The sequence below is a fragment of the Acartia tonsa genome, chromosome 2 (assembly GCF_053477335.1).
Source record: "Acartia tonsa isolate MP-2025a chromosome 2, ASM5347733v1, whole genome shotgun sequence".
Taxonomy (NCBI): domain Eukaryota; kingdom Metazoa; phylum Arthropoda; class Copepoda; order Calanoida; family Acartiidae; genus Acartia; species Acartia tonsa.
In genome coordinates, this window is record NC_137261.1 from 45,468,181 (window position 1) to 45,486,711 (window position 18,531).

Here is an 18,531-nt window from a genome sequence, read left to right on the forward strand (position 1 = left end):
AAAACTTGTCAGAATGTACAATGAAAAAGTGCAAATATTTAAACAAGAAAAGAAGAAGACGGAAAAAGTAAGTCTTTGGTTTAAAAAATATATTTTCTTTCCTTTTTAAAAATAAGAAATTTGTTAAAATTACCTTTAAGAAATATAGTACACAAAATATTTCAAAAATCGAAATTTACTAATATCTATTCTGATGAATTCAAGAATACTTAGAAAACAACAATAATTCTTATGAATGTACTAGAAGCTTCATCCCAAAATGTGGTTTGCAGGCCCATCCACTGTTTCTGGGGGAGTGGGTGGGTTTGAGGGCACCTCCACTGCAATAGAGCTTAAAAACTTCCCTAAAAAATATAACTACCAGTCTTCCCGATAATAAGATTTTAGAGGACATACATATTACATTCTCAAATAATAGACAGACAAAGAGACGTCGTGTTACTTTGAAATATAAAGTTTTAAATGATAGTTTTATCTTCAGTTATTGAGTTCTCTGCTGCCAACCCAGATAATAATCCAAATGAAGAGGGGGGTAATGCCTAAGCCAGAATTATTCACTTCTACCACAGTCTTCTTCTGTGACATTGTTGGCTTCACACAGATTGCAAGTGAGAGCACTGCCCATCAGATTATTGGTAAGTATTAAATATACAGGGACGTTCAAGCCTTTTATTTGGAAGGGGGGAAAAATAAAGGGTTTTCTCGTATTCATTCGAATCCGGTGGATAGGAACCGGTTCTCATTAATACGAAAAAACTATGTCTAGCATCGTATTATATCCAGCTTTCTAGGAATATAAAAATGTACTATCATAAGATTAAAACCAGTTTTTTTAGCCCGTGCCTTCGGCACCTCAGGGCTAAAAAAACTGGTTTTAATCTTATAATTGTACATTCTATATCCGCGGAAAGCCGTTTATAATACGATGAAAGAAATAACTATTAAAGGTTTGAGTTGGCTAATCTAATTTATTTTTACAATTTGAGGGGGTAAAAGAAGGGCTTCAAAGTTTGATGGGGGTAAACAACCCTTTACCCCCACCCGTAGACGTCTATTTACAGAACCAGTTATACAGAAGTAATGCTCATAGATTTGACAAAATTAAATAAAAAGAGCTAATTCCCTCCTCAATAACCGCTGAACCGACATAATTCTCTTTTACAGTGAAGCTCCTGGAACGGTTTATAACTATTTTGGGGGAAAGTAACGCCACCCTCACCAGAGAAATCACACCTAGAAAAAAATGACCCATCCTCAAAATTTTCTTTTAAAAACTAAAATTGATTAGGCGGGGGGGGGGGGCGACTTCCCCCTTACATTAAGTGACCTCTAGAGGCTTCTAGGGCGTAGTAGCTAGCTTTGTATAAGACAAATAATGGTTAATTTTGATTTAATTATCATATCTTTTCTAGAAATGTTGAATGATTTGTACAATTTGTTTGATGATAGAATTGAGAGTTATGATGTTTATAAGGTATTTATCAATTTTAATTTTTTTTTATTTTTAGCCCTAAAAATAATCACACAAAGCTAAGAAAAGATCGCATTCTCTATATGTAATTGTACATTATGACCAAAATACGTACAGGAATTATTATAGACAGCTTTTGGCGGGTAATAAAATTCGTGGAAAATTGTCTGAAATACGATGATATACATGATTTTCAGTAAAGCTGAGAACCGGTTCTAATCCATCGGATATTAATCGGTTTCGAAGCCATACTGGATCAAATGCTTATTCCTCATATGTTATTATAGGTAGAAACAATTGGAGATGCGTATATGGTGGCAAGTGGAGTACCTATTCCAAATATATGTTATTATAGGTAGAAACAATTGGAGATGCGTATATGGTTGCAAGTGGAGTACCTATTCCAAATATGTTATTATAGGTAGAAACAATTGGAAATGCGTATATGGTGGCAAGTGGAGTACCTATTCCAAATATGTTATTATAGGTAGAAACAATTGGAGATGCGTATATGGTTGCAAGTGGAGTACCTATTCCAAATATTTTATTATAGGTAGAAACAATTGGAGATGCGTATATGGTTGCAAGTGGAGTACCTATTCCAAATATGTTATTATAAGTAGAAACAATTGGAGATGCGTATATGGTTGCAAGTGGAGTACCTATTCCAAATATGTTATTATAGGTAGAAACAATTGGAAATGCGTATATGGTTGCAAGTGGAGTACCTATTCCAAATATGTTATTATAGGTAGAAACAATTGGAGATGCGTATATGGTTGCAAGTGGAGTACCTATTCAAAATATGTTATTATAGGTAGAAACAATTGCAGATGCGTATATGGTTGCAAGTGGAGTACCTATTCCAAATATGTTATTATAGGTAGAAACAATTGGAGATGCGTATATGGTTGCAAGTGGAGTACCTATTCCAAATATGTTATTATAGGTAGAAACAATTGGAAATGCGTATATGGTGGCAAGTGGAGTACCTATTCCAAATATGTTATTATAGGTAGAAACAATTGGAGATGCGTATATGGTTGCAAGTGGAGTACCTATTCCAAATATTTTATTATAGGTAGAAACAATTGGAGATGCGTATATGGTTGCAAGTGGAGTACCTATTCCAAATATGTTATTATCAGGGATAAGGGATGGGAAACGTAAGAAAATATTATTCCAGGCCTATTTTCCAACTAGGCCTAAAAAACTAGTTTCGGGATGACGCAGTAGTTAGATTTGAAAACTATGAACAATGATGAAATAGCTATTATATGAATGCAAAGAAAAAAAGTATAGAATAGAATTCAGATAGTTGATTTCACCAATCATAAAATATAATAAAAACTTTCCAAAGAACCAATATGTTAGTGGCTTTAAGTAGAATCCCGTTATTACTTCGCCAACCCCCCCCCCCCCCATTTAAAAAAAAAAGTTTTTTTTGAGATGGTTAAATCTGATTTATTTTCAAACATTTTAAGGGGGGATCTACTTCACCCCAAAATTTGTATTTAGAAATGAACACCGCTTTAGCCCCCCAGCTTTAATAAATAAATTAAGTAGATTTGAATAAGTACATGGGTAACATTCTATCAACTAATTGTTCCATAGCATACATATAAATTAAGAATTTTTAAAAAAATTAATTTTACGTTAAATATTAACAAAAAAGTTCAATTAAGTGTGCATTAATTTTTACCAAAATTAATGAAAATTTTTTTTTAACAAAACACAGTACACTTTTATTTACATATTGAACTAGTTTTGTATTTGTAATCATTTAGGTGGGTTATCAATTCCACATGAAATGTAACTTTTAAATTGTCTAAAGACAATGAGTTTTTCACATTGTTCTAAAGTATAAAATGTTGAATCCTACTCAGTCTTCAAAAAACGATCTCTCAATTTATGTTTTGCTATATGGACATTTATTAATGTGTAGATTTAATAATAAGTTGATGTGATTGAACGTCATATATATTGTTGTCCTTCTAATAGCAGAAACTTTCCATTGTTGTCTTTCTAATAGCAGAAATTTATGTTTGCTTGAATTAATTTAGCCAATAATGAACTGGGGGACGCGTTTGTTATTAATAATTGGTTAATGCTAAAAGCAAGTTTCAGGTTATTGGATATTGGCCTACAGCCAATGAGGAACTGGCGAAAATGAGTTGATTTTATAGGCAAAAAAGAAAAGTTGCCCCATCACTTTTAAAAGGAGGCTGAGACCTAATTTTCGGCCAGGTTTCCCATCCCTTATCCCTGGTTATTATAAGTAGAAACAATTGGAGATGCGTATATGGTTGCAAGTGGAGTACCTATTCCAAATATGTTATTATAGGTAGAAACAATTGGAAATGCGTATATGGTTGCAAGTGGAGTACCTATTCCAAATATGTTATTATAAGTAGAAACAATTGGAGATGCGTATATGGTTGCAAGTGGAGTACCTATTCCAAATATGTTATTATAGGTAGAAACAATTGGAAATGCGTATATGGTGGCAAGTGGAGTACCTATTCTAAATATGTTATTATAGGTAGAAACAATTGGAGATGCGTATATGGTTGCAAGTGGAGTACCTATTCCAAATATTTTATTATAGGTAGAAACAATTGGAAATGCGTATATGGTGGCAAGTGGAGTACCTATTCCAAATATGTTATTATAGGTAGAAACAATTGGAAATGCGTATATGGTTGCAAGTGGAGTACCTATTCCAAATATGTTATTATAAGTAGAAACAATTGGAGATGCGTATATGGTTGCAAGTGGAGTACCTATTCCAAATATGTTATTATAGGTAGAAACAATTGGAAATGCGTATATGGTGGCAAGTGGAGTACCTATTCTAAATATGTTATTATAGGTAGAAACAATTGGAGATGCGTATATGGTTGCAAGTGGAGTACCTATTCCAAATATTTTATTATAGGTAGAAACAATTGGAGATGCGTATATGGTTGCAAGTGGAGTACCTATTCCAAATATGTTATTATAAGTAGGAACAATTGGAGATGCGTATATGGTTGCAAGTGGAGTACCTATTCCAAATATGTTATTATAGGTAGAAACAATTGGAAATGCGTATATGGTTGCAAGTGGAGTACCTATTCCAAATATGTTATTATAGGTAGAAACAATTGGAGATGCGTATATGGTTGCAAGTGGAGTACCTATTCCAAATATTTTATTATAGGTAGAAACAATTGGAGATGCGTATATGGTTGCAAGTGGAGTACCTATTCAAAATATGTTATTATAGGTAGAAACAATTGGAGATGCGTATATGGTGGCAAGTGGAGTACCTATTCCAAATATGTTATTATAGGTAGAAACAATTGGAGATGCGTATATGGTTGCAAGTGGAGTACCTATTCCAAATATGTTATTATAGGTAGAAACAATTGGAGATGCGTATATGGTTGCAAGTGGAGTACCTATTCCAAATGGAAACAGACATGCTGTTGAAATTGCAAAAATGGCTCTTGATCTTTTAGGTATCATTAAATTAAAAATTGTTAGATTTTCTGCTAATTTTTTGTGGATTTTTAAATTTTGATAAAAACTGAAGGTTTAAAAAACTTAATGGGTCATTTGTCTTCGTATTTTATAATTGTAACCATGAGTTAAAACAAGAATGACAACAAACGGTTGATCTAAAATTAGATAGTAAAACAAACAAACATTAACATTTGAAGGGTCAGAATTATATATATAAGAATCATATAAATAGGATTATCTTATCAGACAAAAATTGTTGCCCAAAAGCATGTTTTAAATGGACGTACGTACTTTCTGGTATCAATTATAAAGTTGGTACGCTTTCTAAATCTTACTTAGTTGTTACAGGAATCATCATGCAATGATTGAAATTGATAGGGAAATTCTAACATTAACGATAAGAACTATCCGTTAGTTACGTACGAACGCATTAAAGGGCTGATCCTAATTAAAATTTCCTCAGAGAGGGAGGGGACATTGTGCTGTATATTACACTTGTCCTTACCTTTTCTGTATTAACGTTTTCTTATTCGTTGGCTCAACAACTTTGGGGACTTATAATGAATTCTGATTGGTTGAATAATTAAGTTGAGTGTCCAAACATTTCAGCTATTAGTTGTAATCCACAAAACGGGCAATTTATCAGACAGGTATATCAATCTATCGGCTATTGTCTTTTCCCTTGAGATCACTGATATTTTCTTTTTTCAGCCAAAACAGTGACATTTGAAGTTCAGCATAAACCTGGATACAGACTAAAGATCCGTATTGGCATGCATACAGGCAGTGTAGTCGGGGGAGTTGTAGGAATGTTCATACATATTTGTCAAAAAATGACATAAATATGTTCTTAGTATTGCTCATAAACGACATTATATTGCCAAATAAATAATAATAAAATAGCATGATCTCTTTCTGTCTGTACCGAAGGATCTTGCTGACAGCTGAACCGATATGATTTTCCTTAACAAAGTAGCCCCCCCCCCCAAAAAAAACCCCCCAAAAATTTTCTTTTTAAAACTAATTAAAACTGGAGGGGAGTTCGACTTACAATCCTACAAAAAGAAGTCCTCCCCTAATTTTTTTAACCTTTCCATTTTTAAAACAATAAATTGGGTTATCAAATTCAACCCCCCCCCCCCCTCCATCAAGTGCCAATAGAGGCCTATAGGGGCGTAAGCCTTACTCTACGCTATATTTCTTCTTATATTTTTTTCGCCCATTTTAATCTTAACATTTCCTTTGAAAATTGTACAGGCATATAATTATTAATTACTTCATTGGCCCCGTTCTTTATTCTAAATCTATTCTTAATCTGAAATTTAGAAAAGATTAAAGTTGCAAAGTATGAACATACTAATAGGTACAAAAATTCCCCATTATTCTATTTTTGGAGACACTGTAGAAATTGCTGGATTAATGGAGTCCAGCGGTCAACCTATGAAGGTAGACAGTTTTTTTTTTTAATGTTTGGTTATAAAGTAGACAGCCTTTAGAGGTAAGAGGGGTGCCTGGTTGATCATACCATGGTGGTTACTACCTGGCACTGTCCCTGGCGGAACTCGTTTAACCTTACTTAACATAATCTGACCATATATGAACATTGAACGCAAGCATCAAAAACGCTCAGTATCATAGCCAGTTTTTTCTTTGTAAGACAAATATCCTGTTCTCCATTCTAGGGAAGCTTTACATAGGTTCTTGGGTGATTGAAGGCAACTTTTCTGTCCATCTTACCCCCTCAACAACATAACCCCTAGGGGGCGGAGTTGCTAGTACTTAATATAGAAATACAACATTCAAACACACAGATGTTAAAAAGATGAAAGTAAACAGAGATAAATATATACTAATAAATATAATTACATTTTGTAATTCAACATATTATGTTTTTCAGATTCAGATGTCTGAGGAGACAACCAATATTTTGGATCAGGTCGGAGGATTCAACTACACCCCAAGAGGAATAGTACATTTAAAGGTAATCTATAAAGGAGTCCTGCAGGAAGTACAATGTTTTAACTGCAGGAAGACTGCCACAGTTAGACCCATTCATTAATAAAAAGTGATGCCTATTATCTTTTTTGTAATTTAATCTGGAGGATTCGAACTTATGGTATAGAGGGTCTGATTGTAGCAGTCTTCCAGCAGTTAATTTGTGTATTTCCTGCAGGCTTCCTTTAATGTTACTCAATACACATGCTACCCCTGCATATTACTTTTCATTTAAATACAAAATCAAAATCTTAGGTACAATTTTGTTTCATTCTTAAAATAAAAAAGAAAATTTTTAGGGCCAAGTTGAAAGTTTTAACTGTAAACAAAGAGGCATTGTTAATTTAAAGGTAATTTGTTTCATGTGCCGACCCCCCCTCCAACCCCTCCAACCCCATCACCCAATCACCTTCTACTGGAAGAACAAACTGACTAATAAGTAAATCTTATAACCAATAGGGGTATAGCTATTTCACACGTATTTAAATTTGACAAAATAAAACAAATGTTGGTTGCATAATTTAATGCAATATGCCCTTAAAAATTTATATTTATTTTGTTAAGGTTGGAGAGTTTCAAACTTACTGGTTGATTGGAAGAAAAGAGGCCAAGGAAAAAGAATAAATTAATAATTTCTTAATAAGTAAAATTTGATGTTTTTAGATGTATGCAAACAATCTTAAATTCCTTATTCTCAAGGATGCTTTCGCAAAAGAAATTAGAATGTAAATGTTATTTAGCTGTTATTTATTTCTACATGTAAGAAGAATAATGTTATTTAAGTAAAATTAATAAAAAAGGCAGTTATATTTTCTATTAGTATACAATGCTCTACAGATCTAGAAGCCTACACCTTTTTTGTAACGAGGCTACTCTATGATTCGAAATGTCCGTCCGTCTGTCCGTCTTAGACAGAAATGGGGGAACGTGATTTTCTCGGCTCCTATAAAAGATAGAGAGCTGAAATTTTTAGGGATGAAATATGCTAACAGTCTTCAAATTTTCACCAAGTTTTATTAAGATTTATCAGTTGGTTGGGGTGCTAGATCGATTCCTACATTTTTAAGTTTTCATGATTTTCTTAACTCCTATTAAACATAGACGGCTGAAATTTTCAGGGATTGAATACTTTCATATTCTGCATACCTTTATTAAGTTTTATTGAGATTTGCTTATTGGTTGGGGTGCTAGTTTGATTCCTAGATTTTTAGATTTTCATGATTTTCTTTACTCCTATCTGAGATATACGGCTAATATTTTTAAGGATTAAATAATTATACAATTTACTTATCTCCACAAAGTTTTGTTAAGATATGCTAATTTGCTGAGGTGCTAGATCCATTCCTAGATTTTCACGTTATAGATCATACAAGGTCTCGTGTTTTTTTTGTTTAGTGTTTTTTTTATGAAACTGCAATAAAGTTATTTTTTCCCAGATATCCATCCATAACTTTTGAGCTTCGCTACTTATGAATGTTGTCATCCATGTTTTTATATCAGCGAATAATCAATTCATAGAATGATACATTATTCAAAATTTTTTTTTAAATTCATTATTTGTTGAAAGAGTGTTGATTCCCAGCGACGCAAGCGATGTGCTTCGGCTCTCTTCATAAGGACAAATGACAAAAGGGTACATAAGAAAAGTTTCTAGTTGTAAGTAGGGCTTGGCAGCCGCGCTTCAGCCCACTGAAAATCGATTACAATGTTAAAAGTTAGCTAGAAGTCTAAACCTTACCCAAAGTTGGCAATACTCCTTTTCTAAACATGTTTTAAAGCCCCCCAACGGGTTTAAAATTTAGGCCTAATCGCGGCTGCCGAGTCCTGTAGGTACAGCAACTCAGTAACTAATGTTTGTCAGGGAGTAAGGGAGGGGACAATGGATCGAATATTCAATTTTTAGGAGTTTCAGACTTTAGGTACTGGTTTAAAGGGAATGTGCAAGAATTTAGCAGTTTCTTACTGAGTTTGGGTACTTGCGCATGAAATGCCGCTACTCGTTATGTATGTTTTGAATATTGCAGACGGGGAGAAGGGATAAGGGAAGTGGGGGCAAGGAAAATAAACACTCGTTGTGTTAGTTTGGAATGTAGCAGACGGGGAGAAGGGAGAAGGGGGGTGGGGGCAAGGTGCAAGGGAAATAAACAGAGTAAAAAGGGGCAGTTATATTCTTGCTAGCAGCTGGCCGGGTCCAATAATCTTGTAATATAAAAATCACACCAAAAAACCTCAATATATTTCATCAAAAACAAGTTTTGATTTCACTTTACATGACGCTATGGAAATCTATTATTCAATTAACAATCCCTTTATAATTTCCTACAAATTTATTGGATTAAACTGGATTTCATGCCCTTACTTTGATAACTCTTATTGAATTAATTGCCCATTGTCCCCTCCCTTACTCCCTGAATGTTTGTACATACATCCGAACAGCATTCGAAAACGTTTTGTTCTCATATTCTGAATTATTTATTACTGGAGCGTTAATTATATATGGATATATTTCACCTTGTTAAACGTTGTTTAGATTATGCTTTAGATTTAAACTTAAATGCAAGGACGTCCAAGCTTTTTTAGAAAATAGGGCGGGGGGGGGGGGGGGGCAGTAACTTCGACAGGAGTGGTATAAAAATCTCCCCCCCCCCTCCCTTGGATATCGGATGTTTTGGCTTAAATAAGTAAAAAATGAGGTAGATTTCACTAAAAAGTATAACAGCAAATTATTATAATAAAATATTCAATTTTAGATAATATATAACTTAATTTTATTCTACGTTTGTTAATAAGATAATTGTTAAAATATGTTTTATGTGAATAAATGTAAACTAAATGTTTAAATTGTTTTAATAATGTGTATCTGTAAACTAGAAAAACAAAAATGAATGTCTCCAGCCCTCCCTTCTCAAATTAGTGTGCATTCATTTTAGCTAAATTTATGTATATTAGATATAAGTGGCTACATTAATTTAGCTTGTTCAGTTCGTTCATCAAGTAATGGAGATGGGGTGGAGTAAAGATGGCGGATTGCTGGTATTATTTTAGCCAAGTTCAATATGATTGAATAAAAGCATCTAAAAATTTTTCATCCAAGTTTGTCACCAATAAAACAATAATATTTGCCATAATGATTTGTTTGAACATCTGGTTTACTTTACAAATGTAACCTAATCCTATTTTATAAAGTAGTAAGAATTTGTTGTCGTCAGAAGATAATGATTTCAATAAATGCTGGACTGATTAAGTTCTCTTTTATAGGGAAGCTTCACCTAGGTATTCAGAGGTGAATTCTTAAAAAACTTTTGCCCCACTAAAATCAGTGGAGTAAACTAAAAATTTAGATGGGATAATTTTGCCTCACTAAAATTTTAGTGGGGCAAAAGTTTTTTTTTAAGAATTCACCTCTGTTGTTTGTAATCTAAATATTTTATTTTAGGATTAAAGAATTGTTTAAGGCTATTTTCTTTGAATAAAAGAGCCCCCAGATGCTGGGAAAATAACCAAATAAAAAAAAATCTGATAGTTATTAACTATAAAAGGTGTATGTTTACAAAAGGGGTACGATCTTTCAATTATTTTTGAGGCTTTTAGAGTTCGCCAACTGACGCTGTATTCAAATTTGCATTAATTCACAGTTCTGTATGAAAAGCTCTAAATTTGTGTGATTATAAATTTAATTAGTTTTCCATTTTTTGGCCAAGTTTTCAAGTTTTAGCATAGAATATATTAAAGGGAGTGTTTACATATTTTATAGTTTTAGCATAGAATATATTAAAGGGAGTGTACACATATTTTCTATTTTTAACATAGAATATATTAAAGGAAGTGTTCACATATTTTCTAGTTTTAACATATAATTTTTTTAAGGGTGTGTTCACATATTTTCTAGTTTTGGCATAGCATATATTAATGGGAGTGTTCTTCAAAGTGTCCGAAAAAATGTGTGACGTCAATAGATCCATCTTTTTTTAAGTGGTTTCCTTTCCCACTTCTCCTCTCATTTTTTTTGACGTCACATGGTTAATTTTTTTTTTGAAAACTTTGTTAAGCTTCTATTAATTTGCATTAAATAAAGTAAATAATCAAAATTTAGATAGAAACATAGTTAAGAGGATTATATGTGGTTTCAAATGCACTGTGGGCTAGAATTGAATCAAGACAAAAGTAAGTGCCGAGCCCTGGGACCTATGTATGGTGAAAATAGACATAAAACCATGATGATTCCAGGTAAAACCAAAATATTTCAGCCGTGGCTTTTTGAGAAAATTAGATTTGAAAATTTCAAGTTCAATTTTCACCACCTAGGAGTTGCCGCAAATCATGACAAGAAAAGCAAATATTATTTATTTTAAATTTTGAACAACTTTGCTTTTATAAAGTTCTTCATAAAACCACTCCTGAAGGGAGTTAATAAATGGCCATTTTTATCACTTGCTTTGCAAAGGTCACGAAAATTCAGCCTAAAATAAATCATATATATAGAGGTTTTAAGAAGGACTTCATAAAAGCAAAGTTGTTTATTATTTACAATAGATAATATTTGCTTTTCTTGTCATTATTATGCGGCAACTCCTAGGGGGTGAAAATTGAACTTGAAATTTTTAAATCTAATTTTCTGAAAAAGCCCCCGCTGAAATATTTTGGTTTTACCTGGAATCATCATGGTTTTATGTCTATTTTCACCACACATAGGTCCCAGGGCTCGGCACTTACTTTTGTCTTGATTCAATTCTAGCCCACAGTGAATGTGTTACCAAAAAAAGTGATATGTCTTTTAAAGAACTTGATGACCATGGACTGGTACTACTTGATTAATAACTAGCGGCTATGCCCCTAGAGGCATCTAGGAGCACTTGAGGAGGGGGGAGTTGAATTCAATAACCCAATTTTTTATTCTAGATTTAGAAAGAAAAAGTAAAAAAAAAAAATTTGGGGGGATTTATTCAAAGTTCCTATGAGAAGCTGCCCTGTATAGGAGAACCACATCGGTTATGATTGATCATGTTATTCAACAAGAAAGATAGAAAGAAATGGAGAATTAAATAGAAAAGGATATATTATTACTTGTATCTTACACCAGAGTTCCATGAGCTCTAATAAAGTTAACACACAGCGGGCTAACAATTTCTCCCTTCTACCCCTTTACCCCATCCTCTCCCTTCCTACTGGAGGAACGAATTGACCATTGAAATAGATTAAGAGATCGAAAATAAAGATAATAAGATAAAAAGAAAAGAAAAACAATAGAAAGCCTTGCTCAATAAATAAATCTATCAGATCTAATAATAAGATTTCTTTTTTGTACACAAACATTTAGTATTATACATATTATTGTAAGCATAACAATCTTATTTTGCTTTTCCTTGTTGTATTTATAACAAAATAAAGAAAATATTTATTCTTAACTATTTATAGAAAAACAACTAAAAAATATTTTTAGTCCATTTTTGGTTTGTATATTTTAGTCTGTTGCTTTGGGGGGGGGGGGAGGGGGGGAAGGGATTTGAATTTCCATGTTAAGCATGTAAACTCTTTAACTATGATAAATTATGTACGTTTCGAATATCTTCTTTACAGTCATACAGTCATTTAACCCCTTCCCCCTCTAGTGGTTAAGAATTTAATTATATTATTATATCAAATGCTTTGTTTGAGTTAAACTGCTAAAAATGTGCGAATCAACAACAATTATGCGCATGTTAGAGCATCGGAGCAACAATAAGTTTAAGAACAATTAATAACCGGGAATAGCCAGTATATTATTCATTACATGGATTGTTTTAACGCCATAAAGTCAAGTATTCAAAAACGTATTGATACATTTTTCAATAGAAACAATTATTTTGGGACAATAACAATTAAGAACATAAGTACACACCATGGTAACAACCTTAAAAGTAAATCCATACAGAATATTAACAACTTTACAATGATTACTTACATAACAAAATTACAAAGTAGCTACACTACAATAATGTATTACTTGGATGTTGCACCAGATTTCAAGCACTCTGATAAATTAATGCTTGCAGTTGGCTAAAATAACGATAAACCCAATCCACACTCTTCATTACATCCCTTCCCCTCCAACTGGATGAACAAACTTACCAATAAATGAGCTCAATTAACAACATTTTTCCCCTGTTAATATATCCACGTTATATACTAGATCCATAATGTCTGATCTTGAGATATAAAAAGTGTATGGTAAGAATAAAATTTAATAATACAGATGTAAACTTTATTGAAGAATAAAAACTTTATGGCTCTGACCAGGGCATAAATTTATATATCCCTTCAAACAGCAAATAAAGAACTGATTGGATTCTCTATTTAAATTCAACTACACTTAGGTTCTTAAGTTATGCATATTTTAGTCTTGGGATGGTTTTAAGCTATGTTTATAGATCATTTAAATTATAGAGGCGCAACCGCTAGTTCTATTATATTTCAGTGGGTATGACGCAAAGAAAATAAAAGGAGTAAAAATTCTTATTCTAACTAAAACACTGAAACTTTGTATCTTGTTCCTGATAAAATAATGTGTTACATCTAAGAACTTTGAGATATTTGTTGCATTATCGGAACACAAATAAATTCTACATCCAATTTTCATAGGAAGAAGTGTAAATTTCAATATGCCCAGAGAACAAAATTACGAGGGGAAAATTTATGAAACATGAAATAAAATATGAGGGTGGGGTCAGACTTAAACAATAATTTGATTGAAAATACAAAAGTTTTTAAATGTGTTTGTGTGTGTGCTTGTGTGTATTGAATTAGCTAATAGCAAGGGAAGCTTTGCATTTGTCTTAGAGTAATTCTCGACATGTTAATTCAAAGAATGTTCTTAAAAGTGGTGATTGCTGACAAATTATGAACATGCTATTATACAATTGAATCATGACGACAATACAAAGTCAAATAAGGTCAGTTCGTCCGTACTTTAATAACGGATAGATCATATCGTTAATTTATGCATGTTATAATTGTCGTATTAATTTTGGCATGGTGATTAAGTAGAAGTTAGGTTCGATTTATAAAACATGATGTTGTGAGTATTGGTGCAAAAAATATGACGTAACAAAAAAAATTAGCCAATGAGAGGCCGTTATTGACCAATGGTAAAATTTATAGTGGCCTCTCATTGGCTAATTTTTTTTGTTACGTCATATTTTTTGCACCAATACTCACAGCATCATAAAACATAGCAACTTTGTAATCGTTTTAACTTTTTTGACAATTTTTTTTCTGTGATATATTTGCAACAAATTTACTTACTATTTTGTTTCAGAGCTTCGCTTTTATGTAATATGTCAACCTTGCTAAGAACATTTTTGGATAAAATAAAGTTTTTAAAATTTATAAAACCTTATATTTTCTTCACGTTGTGGCTTCCATTAACTTGATTGGCAACAAATTGGCAACAAAATTGCCAAATAAACAGAGGGAAGAAGGGAAAGAGAATCGAGCTGCCAAAACTGCAACTTTGTGTGTGTGTGTGTATTTGAGTATGTGCATAATTTTGAAACTTTGACAAATGACTGCACGCGTGTCACAGACAACGGTTAGGCGCCTGATCTTATTAACATTCAATATTAACAGTTGAATAAATAAAATTTCATTTTTAAAAAAGTATTCCAATGAAAGGGTGTTAAAAAAATGTCCTATCTCTGAAATTAGAGTATGTCTGTTTGTGTAAGTTTCTATAAATTGATTTATCATTACTTGGATGTTACACCTGAATTTCACGTTCTGTAATACAGTAATGCTCGCAGCTGGATAAAATAACGAAACCCATTTCAATCACTTTTACACCATCCCCTCCTACTGGATGAAAGAACTGACTAATAAATGAGGTCCATATTAGCAAGCTGAGTTGACAAAAAATCTTCCCTGTCAATATATCCACGCATTTTCTGTATCCACTTAAATAAAATATTTATTACCATTGTAGTTTACAAGCTTATCAATGGAATTGATGGATTTCTTGATCTCAATAAACGACTTTCCGAGGATATAGAAAGTACAATTATGAGATTAAAACTAGTTTTTTTAGTTCCGAGGTGCCGAAGGCACCGGCTAAAAAAACTGGTTTTAATTATATGATTGTACATTTCTATATTCGTAGAAAGCTGGATATAATACGATGCTAGACATAGTTTTTTCGTATGGATGAGAACCGGTTCCTATCCATCGGATTATTCGAATGAATACGAGAAAAACTTTTAGAATCATCAAATGTGACATAGCAACCTTGACAGTTAAAATATTAAAGCAGCAGAAAGAGGTAGGGCTCGGCAGAAACGCATCAAGAAAATCAATATTTACAATTTAAAAAATTAGTTGCAAGTCTAAACCTGACCGAAATAAGACAATCCATCTTTCCCAAAAAATATTCCAAAGCATCCAAACGGTTTAAATTTGAAAGCCCTGGCAAGACATTCCAAAATGCAGGTAAATGCATTTCCTGAATCTAGAGAATAGATTCGCATCCCTGGATGTTTGTGTCAGAAAAGTTTTGCCTAAAGTTTGATCAAAGATTCCAGGATTGGCCTTTTCTTTCCATCTCACTGAATATTAAAACAATCCCACAAAGTGCAGGTTTTCAGGTGCTGTGTGAATAGTATTGCTATCCATCTACCAATTTATTAACCTAGCTGCTACGAGCTTTTTGAAAGTTGGAAAAAATCAATCCTTCAATTTAAATTGAAGTTTATAAATATTTCTATAAACCTTCCGGGCCAATAAGAAGCTTCGCAGTAAAGGAGAACCATATTGGTTTTACGGTTATCTAGATCCTTTGCAATAACACTACATACATAGATAAAAAACACATATAGACATCCTGTTACTTTTTTATAAGGATTTATCTGTATAGTTAGTAATAATTCTATTTATCTATCTTTCAATCTATCTTAGCTGAGCTGGATCTTTAAATCATTTCAATGGTGCGCCAAATCGGGGTGCGCCGAATTTCAGCCAATCACAGCGCGGCATTTCGTAAAATGCTGTGCTCTCATTGGTGGAAAGTTGGCTCACCCCGATTTGGCGGACCATTGAAATGATTTAAAGATCCAGCTCTGGTGAAGAAAATCCGTGATCCAAATAATAATTCATTTTTATTCCATAGTATATATGTACATGTAATTCATCTCCAGTAATTTATCTTTGCTTTTGGTTATTGTGAAATATATATTTGCTTATTGTAAGTAATCTATCTATGGTTATTGTAGGATGAAAAAAGATATCTTATCAAACATTGATTTATGGTATGCTTGGGACAGGGGGCAAAGAATTGGTATAATTGCGTTTTCCAGTATGGATTCGAAACCGATTAATATCCGCTGGATTAGAATCGGTTCGCATCCATACTGAAAAATCATGTATAGCATCTAAATATAACCACACGAAAACGAATTATAAAATAAAAATCATATTATTAATACCAGTTTTGTTAGCACGGGCACTAAAAAAGAAAAGCATAAAAAGCAAAGAAATTCAACTAGTTCTAAATAGCTTCGCTTAAAGACTAAAATAGAGGTTATCGTCTAAAGACCTAGAAAAGTTTATTACAGCTTTAAAAAAATAATCAAATGTTCAAAAAGAAAGTAAAGATAAAACGGTTTTAGTCATGTATAAAGTATAACCAACAAGCGAAATACATATAAAATAATATTTGGGGGGCAAATGGAGAGGTCGATTTGTTGCCCCCCAACGACAGCTGAAAAATACGTATAGGTTTCGTGATTTTTTTCCGTATTAATTTCATTGTTGGTATAAGCTGGGTTTTAGTAAAATTGCAAATCTATAATCACACTTTCTGCTACTTTTATTCCCGATAGCACTACAAATATATAAATGAAAATGGCAATACATAATATGATTGTTGTATATACTGTGTATTCATATGTTTTCTTTGTAAATGTCAGGGATCAATAAAGCCATGACAACATTTATTTATATGTAAATATTATATAATCTTATATGCTTTTTGCAACATATTATATGTATGTTGAATAAAATATGTTCTGCTAATTTACAGCTATATTTTTGCAACACATTGAGATTATATTTTGTATTGGTATATTTCTTTTTGTAAAAATGTTGTAAGATCTTTTCTCGTATTCATTTGAATCCGGTGGATAGGAACCGGTTCTCATGAATACGAAAAAACTATGTCTAGCATCGTATTATATCCAGTTTTCTACGAATATAGAAATGTACAATCATAAGATTAAAACTAGTTTTTTAGCCGGTGCCTTCGGCACCACGGGGCTAAAAAAACTAGTTTTAATCTTATAATTGTACATTCTATATCCGCGGAAAGCCGTTTATAATACGATACGAGAAATAACTATTCCAGTATGGTATCGAAACCGATTAATTTCTGCTGGACTAGAACCACTCATACTTAAAACTCATGTTTAGCATCGTATTAAAGATATATTCAACGAAAATTTTAAAAATCATTGGATCTATAATAATTTTTTTTCGCCCGGGCCTTTGGCCACTCGGTGCTAACAAAACTGGTATTTATCTTACAATTTTTCATTTTAGTTTATTCAGAAGCTGTCTATAATACGATGCGAGAGATAACTGTTATTTTTTTACTACTAATGGAATAGTTATCTTTTTATCTGAAATACAAATATGAGTTTATAAAGAGTTATTAGTCTAGTTCCAAGGAAATTAAAGTCAAAACTAAGATAAAATTAGATCATATGTTTGATTTATAATAATGTTTTAATTCTTAATTTAGTTAAATTGTAATAAAACAAGGATGACAACATCCATAAGTAGCGAAGCACAAAAATATTTATAAGAATTTAAAGATTAGTTTTCAAAATCATGTATATTAGGGAAAAAATCACAAAACCTTTATTTATTTTTTCTTTTCATTTCTTAATATTTATTTTTCAGTACTATGACTAACAGACTGACGGTCAAAGTAAATTACATACTGGATGCTTAAAACAACGGGAAATTTAATTTGATATTTTTAACTACAAAAATTTTAAAAATCGGACCATAAACACCAAAGTTATGGAGAAAATTGTGAAAAATACAAAAATGGCCTAAAACCTTCTTGAAGGCAGTCTGACCGTCAGAGTTGTTTTCTTGAAATGACAAGAAATTTTGAAAATCGGACCATAAACACCAAAGATATGGAGAAAAATGTGAAAAATACAAAAATAGCCTAAAACCTGCTAAAAAAGGGTCCTATCGCCATTGATGTTTTATAGTTAATTGTGCTCCTGTATAATGGGAATGTTGTCAAAAAATTGTCAGCCTTTTATCTTTTATAGGAGCCGAGAAAATCACGTTTCCCCCAAACTAAGACATACGGACAGACGGACATTTCAAATTATAGAGTAGCTTCGCTACTTAAAAGAAAAATAGACATAGAAAAAAAACAAGGATGACAACATCCATAAGTAGCGAAGCACAAAAAATCGTCGATTGGAATACGTAGATTTAAAAGGTTTTTACTAAAATCAAGAATAGATTTATTGGATAAAATAAACATGATGAAACCTTGTTTTATTTTGCATGAT

The 18,531-nt window shown here is 32.3% G+C and overlaps 2 protein-coding genes across 2 annotated transcripts in view; one reads left to right on the forward strand and one right to left on the reverse strand.

The window, feature by feature from the left end:
* The window catches only part of LOC145311985 (ATP-dependent translocase ABCB1-like), a 516,884-nt gene that overhangs the window by 100,902 nt on the left and 397,451 nt on the right, over nucleotides 1-18,531 (reverse strand). The window lies entirely within an intron of this gene.
* Nucleotides 16-9,552, forward strand: LOC145311981 (atrial natriuretic peptide receptor 1-like). The gene is made up of 8 exons (XM_080151057.1): nucleotides 16-67; nucleotides 482-635; nucleotides 1,413-1,474; nucleotides 4,872-4,974; nucleotides 5,690-5,782; nucleotides 6,339-6,424; nucleotides 6,876-6,959; nucleotides 7,538-9,552. Exons 2-8 carry the CDS (start codon nucleotides 521-523, stop codon nucleotides 7,595-7,597), a joined length of 603 nt encoding a protein of 200 aa, XP_080007183.1. The 5' UTR covers nucleotides 16-67; nucleotides 482-520; the 3' UTR covers nucleotides 7,598-9,552.